Consider the following 22017-nt stretch of genomic DNA (forward strand, 5'->3'; position numbering starts at 1 on the left):
TCAGTATTCAGGAGGATGCCCAACCCTGAAAGTTAGGGGCTTAACACATCTGCTATATAATTCAGACTCTGTTTTACAGCAGTTTCATTACTAACCATAAAAACTGTAACAGTGGAACTGTATAAACAAACTGAACAGTGTTTTTACTGTAAAACATGAATGTAATATAAATATTTGCCTTTCCCTTTTCTCAGCATCTGTAATGAAATCAAATTCATGCCATATGTTTATGGTGTACAAAAAAAAGAAAAAAAAGACCTCAACAATCCATCCATGTAAATGTTGATTGTACTGTTCCATGTTTTTAACTTCATGTGGGGGATTTTTAAGCATCTGTATTTGGAAAATAGCTTGGCAGCACATACCACTCTCTTAAGGTTTCTCAACTGAGCAGATTACTCACAGAAACTTACTGAATTCTTAAACATTATGGCCAAAATCTGGTCATACATTCATATTGGTCCCAATGAGTTGTTGCCAGCAACAGGACTGGGTGATGTTTATACTGTCAATTCTCCACGAGTAACATACAGTCCGACTGCACTGCAATTAGTTAATTAAAAGATCCCTTCGTTTCAGAAAAATCTGGATCACATCCTAAAGAATTAAAAAAGGCCTTATACTCAGCATAGGAATAATTCTGTAGTTGGAGTGTTCACAGCTGGAAGTGAGATGAGTTGATGCAGATTTTTTATTTTATTGCATTACCAATTCATTTAATACAAGATACTGCCCCTTCCTTTCCCCCACAGCAAGGTTTGGATAACTCCCTTTAACATGATTCTTCAGCATGGGCACTGCTCAAGCACTGGAAAATGAAATATGCCCATATATTGCAGGCCTTTCTAAGTGTATATTACACCCTAATGGCATGAGAGCCAGCAATAGAGTTTAGGATATCCTGCTTTGAAACAAGATAATTCTTTATCACAAAATAATAACAGAATATTGGAAGCAATATTCTCACAGAAATTCATGTGCTTTACTTGTAGGATATGCTGAAATATTTCCTATTTTGAGGATTATTTTTAAGAGCTTTTATTTAGCACCACTTTGAAACCCTTTGATACTGTACTAACAGAATCAGTGGGGTTTCAGTCAGTATTTACTACATCTCCAAAGCCATCTCCTAGGCAGTCTCCAGCTTTTCCCACAAATGAAAACCTGCCACTAACTATGAGGAGGTTTACAAAAAAATCTAAACCAAGAACAGCAGTGGAGACAAAACGCTTTCTGGGAAAACAGAGCCCCTTCCTCGAGGGGGAAGCACACACAGTGACCACATGGAAACTGCTGCCCATGGTCTGGTAAATGTGCCCAGTTTGCTTCTGGTCTTTCTGCACTTCACAGGATCACAACTGGAATACAAAAACTCACTTATCAGGTTTTAATTTCATTCAGTAACCTAATCAGCAAGAATATAAATCACTCCTTCAGTGAAGAATACTTCAGGGGAAAGGAATACAGCAAGGAGTCATATTTGTTTGGTTGGTTTTCTTCACAGCTTTTCTCTCTTCTCTTGTCACATCTCTACTTTGTGAGTCTCTACTTAAAAAGCAAAGTCAAATGTTCTTTTTACAGTTTAATCTAATCTTTAATATAGAGGTAGGTTTAACACTGAGGAATAATGACCAAAGAAACATTATACTTTTTATGAAATATTAAACTTACAATTTATCTTTTAATATGTACTTCAAAGACTATTTGACAGGAATAAATAAATAAGAGCTTCTTGGCAAGAAAGGCTGTGATTTATGAAATATTTTATTCATTCATATTCTTAAGTATTTTCTTGAGAATACCACTAACATCTGGAGCTACGCAGTCTTATCCAAACATTCTGCTCATACTCAATTAGAAAATTATATCAATAATAATGTAAAATAAATTACCTAGCCTCTCTTCCTGGAGCATAGATTTCCATGTTTGTCAGAGCAACTATGTGTACAAACAGCACTGTAGTGTTTTTCATTAAGCCTCAAAGTCAATTAAGCTACGAATTGGAACAATCATTCCTCCTTTGCAAAGTATTGATATTTTTCTTGGCTGCTTTCAGGCCTTTTCACTACTCAAGGAGAGATTTATGTTTGACAATTTCTTTCTGATTAAAATGAATCATAACTCTAGAATTCTAATTTCCTCTTTTCCGAGCAAGAAATTATCAAACAGTTTTAAATTGATATTGAACGTCATCGTGCACGAACACTCATTTTCAAAATATCAAATGGAAAGCTATACTGATCTCTCTTTTTATCTGCTGCCTTTACACACTTTCTCTTCCTTTTTCTGTCTATATAAATGCATGTGTATAAACATTAGATTGCACCAATATAATCAACCATACCCCTCCATAAAAATTATATTTGATAGGCCAGCCAGACCAATCACATTAAAACTTTTCACAATGCTTTACACAAAGCAATTACCCTTTATTTGCAATATTAGCAAAATTCTGCTGTAGTTTAGAAAGAAAATAACTGGAATACTGCAGGTTGCAAACAAATGTCACTTAACCAAAGTAATTAGCAAGTTTATATGGGTAATCCCCACTCAAATGGCTCAAATTCCCTATAAAACAGCTCTTCAGGCATAAATTGTTACAAAGTTCTCTAGATTTGTCTACAACAGCCAGTTAAGATCAGTTTCCATTTGCTTCCATAAACATAATGGCAGCTAATCTGAAAAAAATCTTATTTTCTCCCATTATTCCTGCTTTTTTCTCTAAATCTTAACAATTGGATTTTCCCAAGCCATTTAGCTGTCCCATTTTGTCTTTATAAACTTGATTTTCAACAGTCACTACAAGCAAACTGAAGCTGTATTTTTTGCCTAACCACTGATTTCAAAGTACAAGAGGCCCAGAGCAGAGCTGTGTTTCTGCAGACACTCAGTCTGTGGCATTGCAGACAGGGATGTCACAAATGGACTCACTAGGGGACCAGCTGGTGGTTTGCTTTAATACTGTTATTTTATGTACACTGTGCTTTATCTTTAAATGCTGCATTACAGTAGGTTTGATTTGGTTTTGGTTTTCTTCTGTTGTGGCTTGGCAGAGGTGGTGGTTGGGGTTTTAAAAATTACAGGTTTTTTCCATATACATTTCAGGCTCTATTTAATACAGGCCATCAATTAGATAATTGTATCAAAATTTGAAATCACAAATTGTTCTGTTGCACACTTTTAATTATCTTCTCTTCTTACAAAGTAGGTGGAACTCTTTTGTATCTAAAAGAGTGGAAAAAGAAATGGTCTGTGTTCAACATCTAAACCTTGAGTATAAATGGATACTGTCCCACAGAAAAATCAGCACAGGGTGCACAGGGCTTTTGGTAATGTACATGTTTTTAGAGAAACACCAATTATATTGCAACAATTTATAATGAAACTCCACACACAGGACAGGTAAACACACTAGGACTCCATTTGGCAATGGTTTGGGGTTTTTTTTGTTATAAGAGCATATTTCATGCAAATGGAAAGAGGTTTGGGAATTCAGTTGAAGAGTATGAATGTATTTATCAGATTTCTACCCCTCAAATTACTGGAGGAATGTTGTCTTTAATAGTGCAGTTCAGAGATTCAATCTCAAAGATTTACAAGAAAACATGAACCAAGTAGGTAGCACTAATGCTACTGAAAATACTACCTGAGTACCATGAACGTGAGGCTTGGTAAGGCTACAACCTAACCAGTTTTATTTTTCTTTAAATTGATTCCAAATTGAAAAATAAATCAACTTCCTTTCAATAATTTTGCATTCCCTAGGAACAGAGGAGACAAAATTCTGTGCTTGCTTTGAAGCTCTTTCTAGCAGAACACTTGCAGCTACATATTGAGAATCAGATCTCAATCAGATGCAGATGTTGTTGGTATTTTTTTAAACTCTTTCATTTTTAGGAAAAGAATTTTCAATTAACAACTTCCTGTAGTTACACCTATAAGATAAAAATTAATATTTTACATCCATATTTTAATATTAGAAGCAAATCAGTCAAATTAATCTTTGTCTCTTTGTTTTCAGTAGCTGATTTTGGGGCTGGTTTTTGTGTTTGTTTTCCTCAAGACTGCTTACAATTTGATGTAAATTTTAAGCATCTTGTAATTCATCAACTAATTCTCTCCTGGTTATACACTCCAAGTAATTAAAGTTCAGTAATAACTTATTCTTTCTGCTCCAGCACCTGCATTTCATTTGTTTATTTTCCCAGAGTCATAAATCTGAGGGACTGTCAAAGTGCCATAATATTAGTGCAATAATCAAAGTTAATTAGTCCCTCTCAATAAACAACAACAAAGCCATTACAAAGATGCATTGAAGGTTTTCCAGCTACCAGTTTACAGATGAGACTCTTTTTCTGAACAATTAGAATTTGAAAACTGTTAGTAAATAAATGCAGTGTTTCTGAAGTAATTTGACCTTCAATGTTCTTCATTCAATTAACAACTCATTAACTTTGGGTGAGATAATACAGGTATTTAGGACAAGTATTCTGAACTCCCATTGTCTTCAGAGTGGTCAGAGATATGGTTAGGATGGAGAGTGTAATGGGATATTTTTCAAATAAAAATGTTCACCACAGCCTAATTTAATTAGATAAAACCCATATAAACAGCCATATTTAGGGGGACTGGGACTGTCAAATTCAAACAGAGTATCACCAAATCCAGGTCTGTTAAAAGAGAATAGACACTATGCTGGCCTCTGTAGGAATTCTCTTGGAATTCTATGCTAGTGATTTTGTTTTTTAATTTAAAAAATAAGAGAGCTTTAATGGGATGAAAGCAGCAAGGAAGAAATTTTTCCCAACCAACCCTTTACTGTAAATCATTCATAAGATCTGGGCAAGAGAAAAAGGCCTAAATCCAAAGACTGATTCTTCATGAAACTTGTGGTTACAAAAATTAGCAATAATGAAAGTATCACTTATCTGGAAATACACGTTAAATAAGCACAATTTGTTTTGCATTAATAAATATTGTAATTATCTTTAGACTACTTATGTGTAAATATTAATACTACTGAGTGCTCTCCCATGTCATCTGGGAGCAGCTGAAATACTTTGAGAGCTCAGGAAATAAAAGCAAAACACTCATCACTAATTTTAGCTGGAAAGAAATAAAAATCCGTGAATTTGATCCATTGGTCTTTTATTCATTTAAGGGTAGAGATGTCACCCCATTTTTTCATGGAAGTCAACAGTCCCAGCAAGCTCAAACAAAAGTAGCCTGCAATCCTTGCTACCAAATAAATGATTGTGGGAGGAATAAATTAGGACAGCTGAATATATTTTAATAAAGGCCTTAGAAGATAATTTAAAAAAATGGGGATCGGGGAAAGGAATCAAAGAGCAACAAGGCAATAGATGGGACTGAAAAGCTGGTGTTTGTGTGACAAAAATGGGAGAAAAATGAAAGGAAGTGGGAAGAAGCTAGAAGGAAAAAACCACTGTGACAGCCTAGCAGCAGGGCTGCAGAGCCTGATGAACTCAGAAAAGGAGAAACATTTGTGTGTTTGAAAATTACAAAAATGACCCTCTGAAATCTCTCACTAAAGAAAAATTATGGGCAAAACAGTGCCTGTTTTGGAGGACTGTGCCCATCCTCCTTTGGTAGTCAGTCACTTTGGCTCTGCCAAGTGCTTTCCCATGAAGCAAGCCTCAGTGGTTCTCCCAAACATTTTTTCCCTCTCAAAGCATCCACAACCAACATGGATAAGAGCACATCAAGCCTAGCAGTCCAACACACTCACAAGGAATGAAGAACCTCAATCACCCAGGCACCAGCAGCCGAGCAGGGCGTTACCCGATGAGACAAGTGACTTTTTGCTCAGACTGTGGCCCGTGCTCACGATTGTGGCCGTGCTGTGTGTGCCTGCTGGCGGTGCCCAGGGGATGGCAGACCCTGCCCAGCCCAGCCCCTGCACTCACCCATTCCCCCAGGATGCGCTGCACGGCCGCGTCGCCTCGCGCCGGGCTCCTGCACGCCAGGATGACACAGGCCCCGTGCAGGGCCAGGGACTTGGCAGTTTCAAAACCTAGGAAAAAACATGGTCCTAGTCACAAACAGATCCCAGGAGCAGCACAGAGCTATAAAATTACCTGGAAAACATGAGGCACATATTTAAGTGCAGTTAGGCTACCTGCAGCCTGCTGACCCGAGAGTCGCCTGGACTCGGCTTTTAAGAGCACACATGAAGAAACACAAGAGACCTCAATTTTATCAGATCTTTTGGACAATAATTGTATGTATTTTGTGCAAAACAGGTTTGGCATCTTTAAAAAACAGACTCAACTTCTCAGCCTACCAGTGTCCTCAGCTGTTGGAAGGACAGGATGGATTGGATGCGTTCCTTCCTTGTTTGACTGAGAACAGTGTGCCACACAGAGAGACTGCAGAGCCACTGTGCCTGGCAACTTCATCTGGAAGTGACAGAGCATCCAACACTCAGCTCAGGGCTCTTTAGATGCACAGTTGGCCCCAGAGTCATCAATCTGAGGACCACCTGTGGCAGGGGGAACAAAACGTTGTTTCACTGTTCAATTCACTAATGAAAAGCTGCATAGAAGTTGGTCCAAAGTAAACTCCATTAAATGGGAAAAAATCTGTGAGAATTTACAACAGGAGATGAGGACTTTTGGGGAGAGCAGAAGGCCCATGAAGTGCAGAGAACTGAGCCAGAACCTGGGTTTCTACCAGGAGTGAGCTACTACATATTTATGATGCAGTTAATGGTATCACTGGGTGCCCATCTCCATGCAGAACTGTGCCAATGACAGGAACTGCCTTCTAGCTGAAAGGGGCATAACACAGCTTAATGAGTTCAATTTAAAAAGCCTAAACTATGAAAGGAAGAACCAAACTGAAATGAGTATGTGAAGAATTCAAAGAGAAGAGGCATTTGTTTTCGCTTTATGACATTTAAAGCATGTTCATGATTTCCTGTTAAAAACTGTTTACCAAAAAGCCTATGAAGATGAGCTGTCTCACTTCCAAAACACCCTGGAGGAACAAAATCCAGTTACAGCACAAAACATAACTTACATTATAGAAACAACAGACACCAAGACAAATTTATACCATTTTCTGCAATTACATACTTACGGTATTTAAGTCCAAGCAATTTTCCTGTATCTCCTTTAAAGCCATTCACTGCACCAAGCAACTTTAATTACCTGGATAATTCATTGCATGCACATGAATTCAGCTACAGCATATGCAAAGATTTCCCTTGTTCCTAATTCCACTTTAAGCATATTTAACTAGAATTTCTCATGTAACTAATGTAAGATGAACCATTAGCTAGCTGTATGTTTCTTGTTTTGCACAAGAATACTCATTTTGACTATCTGACCATATTATTAAAAACTAGTTGGAATGCCTGGGAATAGTTTTGCTATTGTTAAACAAAGATTGAGAGCTGGTGGCCAGATTAATTAGCAAAGCATGATGATGTTTTGCTAACTCTACCCCATGTCACACTGTGCAAAATAATCAACTGTGCAAAATAATAAATTCTATGCCATTCTCCCCTGTAGTTAATAACTTCATACTCATTATAAACTAAGTAAGTTACATGCTGTGAGTTTAGTTCATTTTATGCTATCTCAACTCTTTCCTGCAAATGTGGAGAGCAGTGTTAAGCACTTCTCTTTAGGATGTCCCTACTCTTCTCTGAGCTTCAAAGAGTGATTCCTCACTCTTAGGCAGACATGTTCTGATCTTTACATGAAATCATGTGCTAAAAAACCTCCATTTGAATGTTGTCACAGGTGAAGTGTTGACATATCTCCACATCAGACATATTTTAAACTAACTCACAAATGCTCCTGCACTTAATTTAGGACAGACACACACACAACTTCTAGGAACACCTGAAGGAGGAGTTTGGAAGCGCCTCAGTGTCCAAGTCTTTTTACAGCTTGAGCTCTCTGGTTCTTCTGCAATAATTAATGCTTCTTTCTTCCCCCCAGACACAAAAAGCTTAGAAGATGAAGCTTTCCTTTAACTTCTAGCAGGCCGGAAAATATTTCCTGTCAGATTCACTGCGTTAAACTAAGTCTGTCAACAGCAATTGTTCTTCAGCAAAATGCAGCTATATTTTCAATATACAGTAAATTTTAAAACCCCCACCTAACACATGGATTGAGTAAAATACAAAACTATTTCAACGCTATAAATAAAAATCTTACCTCTCTATAAAAACTACCATTGACTCACAATCCACACTGAATGTGGTTTCGTACACCAAAGTTAAACCACAAAGATCATAAACACCCAGACAGTAAAATCTTGAAAAAAAACCACAGCAGGGTTACATAGAAAGAGAAGCCTAAATAACTCTGCAAGGGACATGCACAATTAAAGAACCAGCGCAACCTTAATTCTTAATTACAAAAAAACCTTAATTACAAAAGTAACTCTGTGGACCTCAAAAGAAGTAAAGATTTTCTTAATACTTCACTTAATCTGAGACTGCCACCACTTAGTGACAGGGCCCTTACACAGTGAGGGGACACTAACAGCAATGACTTTGGTTTCTTTTCCAAGACTTAAGTGATACTCTCCAGGGGTGAATCTTCCCTGTACCACACACTAGGCTATTGCAGTTATTTAACCCAGGTAAAAGAGACAGCACAGCCCACTGCTAACAAGTTATATACTGGTTGTGGGGGGTTTTAAAAGTAGGGAAAACTACACAAGGAAAAGAGCACAGAAATACAGACTTGGGCATCAAGGTCAACCAATTACAAGGAATAAAAGAGACTCTTCCCCCAAATGTGACAGGAGAATAACATACTTAACTAATATCCACTTTGGAAAAGTAATCACTGCATTGTATGGAGTATTTAAATAAACTATTTTGAGCAAATGTTTTATAAAACTAATTTGAAGCAATTGCCCTGGAAGTCTCAAGTTTGTGCTGAGATCAACTACTCTTGCTGCTGGTGCTGTGGCTGAACGAGCTCTAATCCGACACTCAGAAGTGAAAATCCTCTTTAAGAATAAGACATACATGGGGATAAACATTATGGCACAGTTCTACATCACCAGCTAACCTAAAGGACTGGGAGCAGAACTAACAAGAGAGCTACAGGCACATGGGATTTGCTGGAGACATTAAAAACCCTTCAGCCCTTCCTTAGAGCATTCGTTCATAAAGACAGAAATTCGCACTCAATTTCATTCTTCATCTTCTACCATGATTGCTCAAGACTCTCACATTTCTGGCTATCTGCAGTCACTACTGCCACTGAATTTTGGTGCAGATTTTCAGCTAATGGTGTCAATTAAGAAGCAGTTAGCATCGCTCAATTAATGCCAGCTACACTGTGTCAACACACACCAGATGAGAACAGGGCTCTGTCCAATGGTGCAACCTCCTCTATGAAACACAGAAAAGGATTCACTGAGTGGAAAAGTATTTCAGCTATTTCTTGTTCAAACACAGAGCATACAGTCCATCAGTCGGGGGGACATTTTGTAAAGAATTTGCACCAGGCCATCACATGTTTTAAAACATTCCTTTATTTCAAGTATAAGGAGGTTTGAATACACAAGAAAAATCCAAAAACATTTTAGACAATAGCAAGTTTTCTTCAGCTTCTCTACCTTTCCCCATATACTCCCCATATACACCTTGGAGCTGTCCTTTACAGCCTATGGGAAACAAAATGATGTCAACTTTCTTTGAACAGCTCAGTTCTCAGTGTAAAAGCCTACAGGGTTTGCTTGCAACAAACAGTCTTTAAAACTCAAAATAGACCTTCATTCCAACTGCTGCATCTCAGCAAACAGACTGTTTCCTGATTCTGGGGACTCAAGAGAACTACATATAAACAGAAAAGAAACTTGTGTCCTAGAAATCACTTAGATGTCTTCAAATCTGGAAGACCTAAACGCCAGTGAGAGTAAACCAGTTCATCTTATTCAACACTTCCTCAGAAAAGGAGTAAAGATGATTCAAGTGTGCTACAAACCAAGTGATAAAGAATTCTTTTCAGGCTGAAATACTACAGCACTGAGGTGTGAATTAGAGAACAATCTTCTGCAACTGGGATCACTGCTGCTTGTGCTGGTGGATCCAGAGTGCCACATCCAACAGAGCTCTCACAGGCACATGCAGAACATCACATCACTGACAAACTCACACCTTTCACAGCCAAAAAAGCACCACACATTCCATATCAGGATTGCTTGGCCTCATCCAGTCTGCTTCAGTACAGATATTTAGGATAAAATCTTAAGAGCCACATTATTCAACCTGCTCCAAATGCAAGTTTTCAAGCAACTAAAGTACTAAGATATTTTAAGAGACTCAATTTAAAACAAGCATTTCCCATGGAATAGTAATGCTGCCTTTGTTTTCATGTGTTTACAGGCATAGCAATGACTCATACTGATATTTTTCATAGCAAAGTGTGATTTTATATGAAAGATACATCCTGCCTCTCCCTTTGTGTGTAAATTGGACAAATGTGTTTTTCTTGGAGTCATGAAGTACAGAAAAAGCCAACACAAACGAAACAGGATGAGTAATGCACTGGTCCTGTTTTCCATCTAACCAACCCAAAACTATGCACTCCTTACACTTTTTTGCAATACACTACCCTGGGTAAGGCCAAGTTATTCTTAAGAGTAAATGCACTGCTTTTGTCACTGACAAAACCCCAAAATATCTTGTTTCCTCTGAAGGGAGCACAACACTAAACAAACATTTTAAAACACCCTTAAATTAATGGAATTACAAATATCTGTTACTTGTTGCTGTAAAAAATTTAAAATGCATCCTTTGAGGGTAAGAACATGAAGGCAGACAGGCCTCTGAACATGAAACAACTCAACATACAACTTCATATTTGCTAAACAGAAACAACCTTTCCACCTGAAAGTGGATTTAAATGTATTGTTACCAAGTCAAACAGAGGTACACACATTTTAAAAGAAACCTGAAATAGCACTTTGTCTCAAAATAAGCAGAACTTATTTTAGTGTGATTCATATTCTTTATTTTAGTAAAAACCCTAAATTATTCAGAATTATAAATGCTTATATTCATAAGAGATAAAAAAAAATATTTTCTTAGACTGTAGTTATGTTAACACACTACTACTATTTTTACTGTGAAATAAACACTTCCAAATTAAACATTTAACTGAAATCTGGAGCAGCAGAAAACAACAGATCTGCCTATAATGTAAGTCAGCATCAAGCCAGCATCTTGATGAAACCTGGATCAGGTCTGAGCAGTCAAATTTGCTGTGACATTTAGGGCACTCCATGTCTCAGCAGTAATTATTCCTGAAGGTTTAGCAGCTGTGGGGGAAAGTGACCAGTTCCTTTGTTTATTTGCTTAAATAAAGCCAGTCTATTTATAAATACCAATACATGAATACATTATTAAGGAAATAAATAACATTTCTGTGCATGCTGCTGTTGATCAGATTTAAAAAAAAAAAATTCCAAATCCAGAGAAATAGGGTTGACAAACTTCTCTAAAGCTGCTCTTTGCATCAGTAGCAGCTTTTGGCAACACAACAGTTTTTCCCACTAAAGCAAAAATGGAGAAAAAAACCCAGAAATTGTCTAGTTTCTTTTCAAGCACACTTCTGTTCCTCTGTTAGCCAACTATCATAGGTTTCTGTACTGCTGAGCTGAGCCCTAATTAAACATAATAAAAAAAATTAGTTGCATGTTTTGAATCTCCTTTTGGCAAGTACAACAGTGCAATGTTAATAAAAGAAGTAAATTCAATAAAGAGGAATGCTTCATCCAAGGCAGAATAATTAAAAGACATACTGTGCTGTCAGCTAAAGTGCTAGATCCTCCCAACTTTAATCTCAAAGTCATTTCATGAGAAATGTTGACAGTTATGTAAAGATACAGAGAAAGTGCTACAACATAAACTGGACCAATTTTTTTCTTAAAACAAACTTGGTATTTATTTATGTCAGTTACACAAACAGTGAAAGATTTTAAAATGCACACTAGACATTTTACAGATAAATAATAAAACAAGGTTCTGTCCTAAAAAGCTCACAGTTGAGCTTACAAAAAAAAAGGAGGTATCTTAGGGAATCAAACATACAGAGCCAGGTCCTGTTCTAAGGAGCTCACATTCTTTATCAGGGGGAAAGGAACAGACTGAAAATTAAAACAACACTACCTGATTTCTAGCAGTCTCCACCCACCTCTGTCCTTGGGCCATATGAGATAAGACAATTTGTTTAGTTTGGCAGCAAAGACGAGTTTAATAAGAGTCACTTGAGGATCCTGCAAAAAGACCTGAGTACAGGAAAGATGCAGTTCATTGGTCTCTAGTTCAAACCTGGCAAACCTTTGGGTGTGCTTTAAACTACGAAGGGAAGAGGGAGGTGGGAAGCTGTTATGTAACTCAAATGATCCATCATGTGCTTCCAACACACAAAGTAAGGCAGGAGATGGAGTTCTGAAACAAAAGATGGAGAATAAGAACAGTATTAACAAAAAGCGTCTGTACACAAAAGCAAGGAGAATGGATAACAAGCAAGAATTAGAAGTCAATTGCAATGTAAGGCCATGGGCAAAACAAAAAACAAAACCACAATTGAGACCCCTTTGCCACACCTTCAAGAAGTGCATGAAAACATGCCATGCATCTTCCCACACCAAAATTAATTTGTGTCTTTTTAGGAGACATTTAAAGTCTATCTGCTAACAGCTGGAACACCAGCAGCCCACCCAAGAGCTCAGTGACAACCATCCTCTACAGCAGAGGACCAATAACAGTGACACACTCCAGACCAAGATTTTTCCTCTATTCTTTTATGAAGCTTCTCTCTGCCTTACATTCCAGGTACACAACTTTTTGTTTTTCCAGAGATGAGTGTTTAAAGTACCAGATGCAAAGAGCAGAACCAAGAAGTCTCAGGCTCTATTCCCTGGACCACAGACTCAATTCAGAAACAGACACAGAGAGACACCTTCGGACAGATCACAGTCTTCATTCACTCATGATGCCAAAAGCGTGCTGCCAAATAGGTCATGAAAGTTTTTATGCATTCCTCTTTGCTTAGCAAGGCACAAAATAATCTAATTTTACCTTCAGAATTAAAAATCTGTAAGCAAGAGTAAGTTTATACCCCTCAGCATCTGCTCACAGCTGGACACAGACCCAAACAAATAAGGCTTTCGTAAAAAAGCTTTTTTAGATGCTATATTTTCTACTCTTAATATATCTTAATTACTCTCTGCTGAAGAATCAGAATAGCATTCAGAGAAATATATATTTTATCTTGTGACAGAACAATCCAACTCCCACTTTGAACTGGAATCTGGACATAATCTGTAAATGTGGGTAATTTACTGCATCCATACACTGCTCCATAAGTAAAATAAGGCTACTAACACATATCTCAAAATCTTCAGTAGCACAATCAATGTCTACAATGTACAAATGTACAGAAGTAGGGCATGCTGTTCGTGCTTGCCAGGGGCAGGAGAGGAACACAACCAGAATCTCTGAAATTCCTGAATCTCTGAATACACAATGTGAGAGTGTCTCCTTGAATTTGGCTGTGATACAGGAGAATTATCAAACCTCCTCACAAAATTTTAAACTGTAATTTTTTGCACAAAGGCAGCATTTTGACTAATCACCACAAGAGGAAAATGCCCCAGAAGTTTTATTATTTTGATTTTCATATTAAAAATAAAGGAAATCCAATTAGAGAATGTATTGTGTTAAAGCTGCTTGGATAAAGAATAAATAATGAGTAGGCACCAAATGTACCTTCTGCAAAGATAACAGAACCTGGGAAAAATATGAAGAAAATTCTAAGCAACATTCATTGCTTAGAACCTTGAGTGACAGTGCATGAAGCTTTCAATAAATACATCCAGAACTCAACTGTGACAACTCCTTTCTCACCCATATTATTTCTATCAAGAAAGTATAACAACAATCAGAAAACCTAACCTCACCAGTATCTTTAATACAAAGAAGACATTAACAATGAATAGGAACTTAGGAACAGTGACTAAGGTAATTATCATTAATTGAAGGGGAGGAAACAAAGTGTACTACTATGAAACTATTCAGATTTGAAGACAGACTGTAGGAAGTTTCCTGAAGCAACAGATGAAGTAATGAAATCCACAATGTAGAAATACAGCAAGAAATCAAAACCAGCTGGATGTTACAGCAACAAAAATACTGAGGCTATGTAGCTGAACATAAAGATACAGAGATCTTAAATATTAAAATGACAAGCCAACAGAATAAATAGAAAAAGGAGAAGAAAAAAATCTCCACAGAAGAAAAATAAAAACAAGAGAAAGGCTTAAGAGTGTAACATGTGATCTAAAAACGGCAATACCATTAACTAATTTTAAAAAGGAAGACAAAGGTACTTTTTGTTTTTGATGGTCTTCCATTGAGAACTCCTGAAACAATGTGACACTTGACAAATTTATTTTCATAAATCACACACTTTTTTAAAAAAACCTCTGTCTTGTAGACTTTAGGATGAGTGTAAAATCAGTTCCTTTCTCACTGTACTATTTTTATTCTCTAATTCAGACAAAATTCTGGCATCACAAATTCTGAAGATCAAACTCCTTTTAATCAGGTCAGGATTTTGATCTTTGTCTTTCCAGTTTTTTACCTGTCTCCTTTCACTTCCTTCTGGGTAGGGATTAAGTGTTTCAGACCTGAGTTTCAAGACCTTGTAGCACCTTGATGCAACCAAGCATGAGAAGCATAAAAGGGACACAGGATACTGAAATCCTTCCTTCTTGTGCACCCTCTTAGCATAGATGTATGCACTAAAAATTTTCTGCTTGTAAGACAAAAACATCACATTAATGTAAAGCTACAGACTATAACTAGAATTGTCTAGAAAAGCCCCTACATGTTTCAGAAGATCCTGCTATTAGAAAATAAAATGCATTAACAACCTCTTCCCTCTCCAGCATTTAGCATGCACTCCTAAATACAAATGTACATGTATTCAAAAAATTCTTGAAGCACAATGAGTTTTCAAAACATGAAGACACAAAATGATGGAAAGAGTAATCTCAATGTTGTGGCAAGACAAACTGAATCATGTAAAAGGTCTTTTCCCTGGACTATGAAGTATGCATAAAATAATACAAAAAACCTTTGTGAAATTAAATATTTCAATCAAGTTGAAAAGTCTTTCTAGCCCCTGGAGATGAGACAAGTAAGTACCACCTAGAAAGGCTCCCTGTTCTACAAATATGTTTCTCCTCTGTAAAAGGAATACCTGAAAGTACAACACAGGCCCACAGCTCAATCCCATCCTTTGTGAAAGTATTCCCTTACAAGCAGTAATCATTATTGAACCTTTTAGCCCAGATGTAATTTCTTACATGTTACAACAAGTTTCACATGCACTGTGAATTTCAGCCAAGGTTGATGAAGTTCAATAACTTGGCTAACCAACCATGTGTACTACTCATTACACAAGTAATAAATAGATTCATCAAAATGGACATGAAAAAGCAGTATGAACATCTGACACTATTTTCAGCTTACTCAATAAGAAATATAAATTACAGGAAGTCCAAGGGGACCTCTTAATATTTACAGTATGTAACAAGTAAGCAGTTGGAGTCTTATGTAAAGCAGAGCAATATTAATATTCCACAATATTAAGCCACAGTTAAAACAGAGTGATGGCACTCATGGAAAACTCACTCACTATTACCTGCCATAAATTTTAAGAATACAGTTCTGTAAGTTAAAGAGAACCCTCTTCTATTAATCCAAATTTGAAAATAAAAGCTATTAGTGGATTTTCATTCGTTCAAACTACATCAGTGCTAATCCCTGACTGACAGCTACAAACATCCCACAACACAAGGAGTTAAAAGTTCCACCCCAAAGGCACATGCCCCTCCATAAATTGTGCTTTTCTACATCAGTAACCCCTATATTCTACTCCAGACAAAAATACACTTCCTGCAAGACCCAGGCTCTCCTGGAAAAGCACTGTACTCCCATTCCCTCAAAAACCTGGTACAACAAAATTCATGCCTGCTACAAAGGTTTGGATTTCCACAAAGGAGAGGCCTGGGAAAAAGAAAATAGCTAAGTGTAAGCTTAACTAAGAAGTAAACAACAAAACTTCTACACAGGCACAAACGTTTTCATGGTAGTGCTACTCATGGGGGTGTAAGATAATTCATGATACATGGAGCCTAAGATTCACAAAAAAATCAAAATATATATCAAGGAACAGCTCTTCCATGCTTTTAAAATCCAAATAAATACAAGAGCATCCCATGAAACAATTATCTAGGACAGCTAGGACTTGGCCAAGAAAAATAATCCAAGGTTAGATATTGCTGATCTTTCTGTCTGCCTCACAATAAGCTCTGAGCCCAAACCTCCATAAATAAGCACCACTCCAGGTCTCCATGGGTGCAACACTTCCAGCATGGAACTCCAGCCATGCAGAGGAGGAGCAGCTCCTTCACCACAAGTTCTGCTCTGTATTGACAACATGAGAGGCATCCCCTTAGCAAAACCCCAGCACTCCCTTCTCTGTGCACCAGCGAGCTACATCACAATCATGCACAGAAATTCTTTATAAAAACAGGCAGGAGTTTTATTAACCCACAGGATTTCATGCATTTATGAACATGAATTTTGGTTCAGACAAACTATTTTCACTAAACTGGGGAAAAGACCATTCAGGAGGCATTGTTACAAGTCTACTGCCTCAGCTCACATCCCTTGTTCTGCTCTTGTAAGAAACAGGATGCAAATAATAATTACTAGAAAGCAAAGACCTTGCTCTTTTTTCACCATAAGAAGCCATATAAAAGAGTTTACACTAAGAATGCTTAAAATCATCCTATGAATAGAATTGAGAAAAATAACAATATGGACCAAAAGCAAACAGATGTCTTTTCTCTCAGACGTTTTCCTCTTCCCCAAACAAACTATCCAACAAAAACAAGCTGACTTTTTCAAGGCTGACAAAGTTCAGGTGTTCCAGCATAAGAGAAATTCCAAAACCATACAGAAATCATAAAGTGAAGCTGAAACTCCAGGCAGTACAGCAAAAGACAATGAACATATTTAAGACAGTCAGACTAACATTAATAAAATCAAGCACTCAGTGATATGTGAAGGGTCTGTTTAATTCCTCACATATGATCAGAGTGTGACTTAAATGAGTAAAACAGAAAAACTGTTATAATCTATAAAAATTAAATTGCCAGACAAAACAATTTCTTATACCATAAAGCAGATGTTTAATTGAGATAGATTATAAGCACACTTCCCAACCTTTTGCACCAGTATGACACAAGTTGCTAACACTGAAGTTCTGTACAGAAATAAAAGAACCGTGGTAACTTCTCACACCAAATATATGTACACACCAAAATCTTACTGGAGAAGTGACTCATCTTTTAAGCACTGATTTAGCACCTAATCCACAGCTTCTCTCCTGGCTAAGGCTTCTCTATTGCACAGAAGTAAAAGTGCCAGAAAAAAAGAGACTTCCAAAAAAACACTCAACAAGCCACATTGTGGCTGGAACTTCTGGATTTTCTTCAGCCTCTGAAAAAAAAATAATCTGGTTGTTTTGGGCATCCCTTACAAAAGCAATGCACAGCCTTCTTTTGACCTTCATCTAGCAGAAAAATCAGAATCCCAGTCTGAGTAACTGCTTGGTTGTGAATATCAACACAGTTTGATAAAATACAAGTAATAAAATCTTGGAAAAGCATTAAGAAATACCCTGCTTTGTGGAATCTGCCTGACTGGACAGAACAGACCCATTCTGCCCTTCCATTATATTCTGCAACACCACTTGCACTTCACCACTCAGACACACTTCAGTCACTGGGTTAGATCAAGTGCACCTGACACAGACACCAGATCACATCATGGTCCCATGGCCATACAAGATCCTTAAAAACAGACAGCAATTGTTATGTAAGTCAGAAAATCATATTAGTTACACAACTGGCTTTCTGACACATTTTTAAAAAAATACTTTAACTTGGTTTTAGTATCATTTAAGATTGCTTACACATACAGTTGAAAATACCACATCTCTGTAAAATTAAACCTAGAGGAACTGCTGACACACTTTTATAAATTTACAATTCTAGCCCTAATAATTAAGAACACAAACAACAGAATTACAGGAGCATTTCCTAACAGCAGCAATAAGCACCAGGTTGCTTTTGTTCAGTATTTTCAAAGAGCAACACAGACCTCTACTGGCAACACTGGGGAGCAGGAATCAGCTCATACCAGCAGCAAGATGGGGAAGGTCTTTCTCTGTTAGCTCATGTTGAGACCTCTAAACAGAAAAACAACACGCAAAATTGCACACAACTTCAATTCCTCCCAGTGGAATAGGTCTTACTGACTCTGACAGAACCCACTGACAATTTACACTATTCATGTTTAAATGTACAGAGAATAATATGTTTTTAAAACCAGGACTGACAGCACAAGACTGAGCTGTTCAGTAGGTCTGTCCTACTTCTTTTTAATACACCAGCTTTACTGGGATCAAAAGTTACCTCAACTTTCTAATGTGATATTCAGACTAAAATTTTGATTGAGCTTAAAAAGTAGATGAGAAAAGAAACCCTAAAGAACACTTGGACTGCACTATCAGAAGAAAAAAATTCAAAAATAAAAAAGAAAATATTTCACTAATAACTCTTGAGCTGCTAGGACCTCTTTGTATTGTAAGAACAGAATCATTTGTTAACCTTTTCCAAATTGTTAATCAAAAATTAAGTGTTAATAAATGTAATTTTTAGTACCTTTTCCCCCCTCACAGCTTCAACAGCAATTTTAAGGATTAAGTTAAGAAAGTGGGTGTATAATCTAGGAAAGTTTTACAGACCACTTTCCTAATCAGGAATGAAAAGAACCAGCACAGAGCAGACAGTGTCCCTATTTACAGATATGTTAAGTTAATGTCAATGAGGCAACGTGTGACACCACTAAAACCCTAAAACTGCTGAAGGCATCCAAAGCATTCCCTCACTAACTAAGCAATCTCTATTTTTTAAAAGTTTAGATTTTTCAACTCTAAGGGAAAAAAGTGCTCCTGACAAGCAAGATAGAAGTCCCTGTATTAGATTCACAAATAAAGTGAATTAAGATATCATTCCATCTCTGCTGATCTGTTTTTAACATTGCTATCTTAAACAGAGTATATGGATGAATAAAAACATCACTTATGTGTTCATCCATCTTTCAAGGGATTCTCAGCATTTCCCAAACTTTATCTTGAGCACTCAGCAATGCAGTAATTGAAAATGCATTTTTCTGACTGCAGTCTGCCAAGTCACAGCTCATCCCAAAATGAAACGTTTCTCAACAAATGGACAGACACCATAGCTAGTTATTTTCAAATATACCACTGAAACTCATTTGGACAACTATCAAAGGTTTCAGTTTGGTTTTTTTCCTTGCATTATTGAGTACAAATGCTCAACAAGTGATACACTATTTTTATATTTCTTTCTACTCCATGGACAACATTTCCCTCAAATTATTTACACTTCCCTCTAAAAGAAAACATTCTGCTGTTCTGAAATCACAGGAATTGTTTACTCCTCAAAATATGCAGGGAGGAAACTATTACCTCAGACACAGAAAATTTAAAAGGAATATCTACAACACCAAGTGGAGCACAGTATTGAAATCCTAAACTAACTGCAAAATAAGCTCCAAAACTGGTAAGAATCCCTTTGAACCAGCTAATGAATCCATGCTCCATGGCAACTGGGAGGAAATATCAGACACTGAACAGGACTAAAGCAGCACTAAATGCAATGTGGTATGCAAGAGTTTTGAGTTATAGAGGCCCTAACACCATCTGGATCACAAATTTGCTACCTTCATATTTATGGACTCTGTGTCAAAGCAAAAAATATTTCAAGCAAGGATATGACTGATTACTTGTGACCAATCCAGATAATAAACTAAGGGAGAAACATGGGAAAAAAAATCTTGAGAAAACCATCATGTATTTTGGATTAATCTTTTGCCGGATTTGAAACATCTCCTACTCATCCAGCAAGGCTGAATGGCAGCTCTGCTCCTGCTGAAGGCAATTCCCTTTGAGCCCAGGTAACCCTTGAAATGTTCAGAGACTGCACAGTTGCATAAAGAGCAAATTGTACTGCTGGATGTAATGGAGAGAAATGCTGCACCAAGAATTTGGAACATAAACCTCACCAGAAAGCCCAAATTCATTGAGACAGCTAAGTACAACACTTGCTGCCCAACTGCAGTGCCAATCTGTAGCAGCACATCAGGCAAGGACAGCAGGATGTCACTGCAAGGCACAGCAAAGCTCCAAATTCTTCATGTGACTCCTGTGCAATAACACTCCCTTAAATAATTAAGAAATAAAACTCAAGAAAATTCAGAGTGGTAAGTCCTACTATTAACCCATTTTCCAGAACATCTTCAAGGTTTTCCAATGTCCTCAAAAATGCATTTAAGTCAAAATTCTGAACTAAACTAAAAACCACCAAATAATTTGCAAAAGGACTCCTTCAATAATTATGTAATCCCTTCACAAAGAAAAATGCAAAAAATAAAAGGCAACAAAAGATCAACAGTTATCTGAATCTCTCACTCAACCATTATTGAAGCAGTAGTATTTAACAAATATCTAAAAGAGCTGGGTCTGAAAGGATTGATGAACCTGTGAGACAATATAACTAGCAGGGATTACTAAAGGTCATAAATTGCATTTCCTTGAACTAAAAGAACAAGTAAAACATCCTGACATGAGTTCATCATCAAATTCACTTCAAACTACCTTCAGAGATAAAAATTCCACAGCCTCCTGGGAAAATCTTTACCTGAATTTACTTGCTAGCATTAGGAAGTTTTTCTGAGTACTTTACCTGAATTGCCCTGCAGCCATACAAACCTCACTCCTTGTCCTAGCCACCAAGATCATAAAAATAAAATTCTCTTCCACAGCCATTTTTTATATATTTGCATAATGTAAAATGCCTCCATCAATATTTCCTAAACAAAAATCAATTGTTTCAGCACCTGATGTCTTTCCTGTAGCTCTCCTGTAAGCTCCAAATTCTTCACACATTTTTAAAAAAAACCTTTCTAACTAGTGGTTTTATATGAAAAAAGTGCAAATCAAGTCTGAAAACAAGAAATACAGAGATATTTAAATAAGCAAGTGGGCTGTAAGACAAAGTTTGCCATATTTTACCTTCTGTGCCATGTTAACCTACCTATTCCTGAATTGGCTCCTGTGATTATTGCCACCTTCCCACTCAAGTCACGGCCCTGCAGAATTTCCATTGCAGTACTGTTCCCATCATATTTTTGTCTAGTAGTAGGTTTTACTGGATTATCCTCTACTGTAAAGGCCAGTCTTGGGTCAAGGTAGGTAGTCCTTTTGTTTATGTGGCTGCAAAAGAACACAAAAACTCAACTGTTTGAACCCTTCTGTTCTCTACATTTAGATTTTAGATGTATTTCAACCATTGCTGTGTACAATTCCAGTGGATTATTTAGATTCCCAAAAATCAATTTTTTTTCAGTTTGCTTGAAATTATCCCAGTTTTTTTTAATCAAACTTTTTTTCCAGTTGTGACATACTTCACAAGCCATTCTGAACTTCATGTGAACCCCTGACATAAAAGGCAGGACTTTTTGTCAGGGGAAAAAAGAAAAAAATCTTGTTACATTAGGGAAGATCATGTTCTCTTTTATAGCAAGTCTATAAAAGGACCCCATACTTGTAGACACTGCAATATCTGCACTTGGATTCTGAAGATGCATTTATTAATCTTTTTGTCTTTCCAGCTGATATTGTCACAGTATCATAATTCAGGAGGCTACTCAGCATGTAACCCAGCTGTCCTCCTTCTACATACTCCACAATTTGAGATACTTACTCTACAAAATAGACTTGTCCATTTTCATCAGTCTCCTGCTCCCATCCATATGGCAGATCTAGGAAGCACATAAAACATTAACTTTATTCTCAG

General features: G+C 37.0%; 1 protein-coding gene across 1 annotated transcript in view; it reads right to left on the bottom strand.

Moving 5' to 3' along the window:
* The window catches only part of WWOX (WW domain containing oxidoreductase), a 461017-nt gene that overhangs the window by 435599 nt on the left and 3401 nt on the right, over positions 1-22017 (bottom strand). Inside the window, exons 3-5 of the mRNA XM_084214930.1 lie at positions 21925-21982; positions 21256-21434; positions 5928-6034 (exon numbers count right to left, since the gene is read on the bottom strand). Of these exons, the coding sequence (XP_084071056.1) occupies positions 5928-6034; positions 21256-21434; positions 21925-21982 (344 nt within the window). The remainder of the gene's footprint in view (positions 1-5927; positions 6035-21255; positions 21435-21924; positions 21983-22017) is intronic.

Source organism: Fringilla coelebs, assembly GCF_963513975.1.
Source record: "Fringilla coelebs genome assembly, chromosome: 14".
NCBI classification, from domain to species: Eukaryota; Metazoa; Chordata; class Aves; order Passeriformes; family Fringillidae; genus Fringilla; species Fringilla coelebs.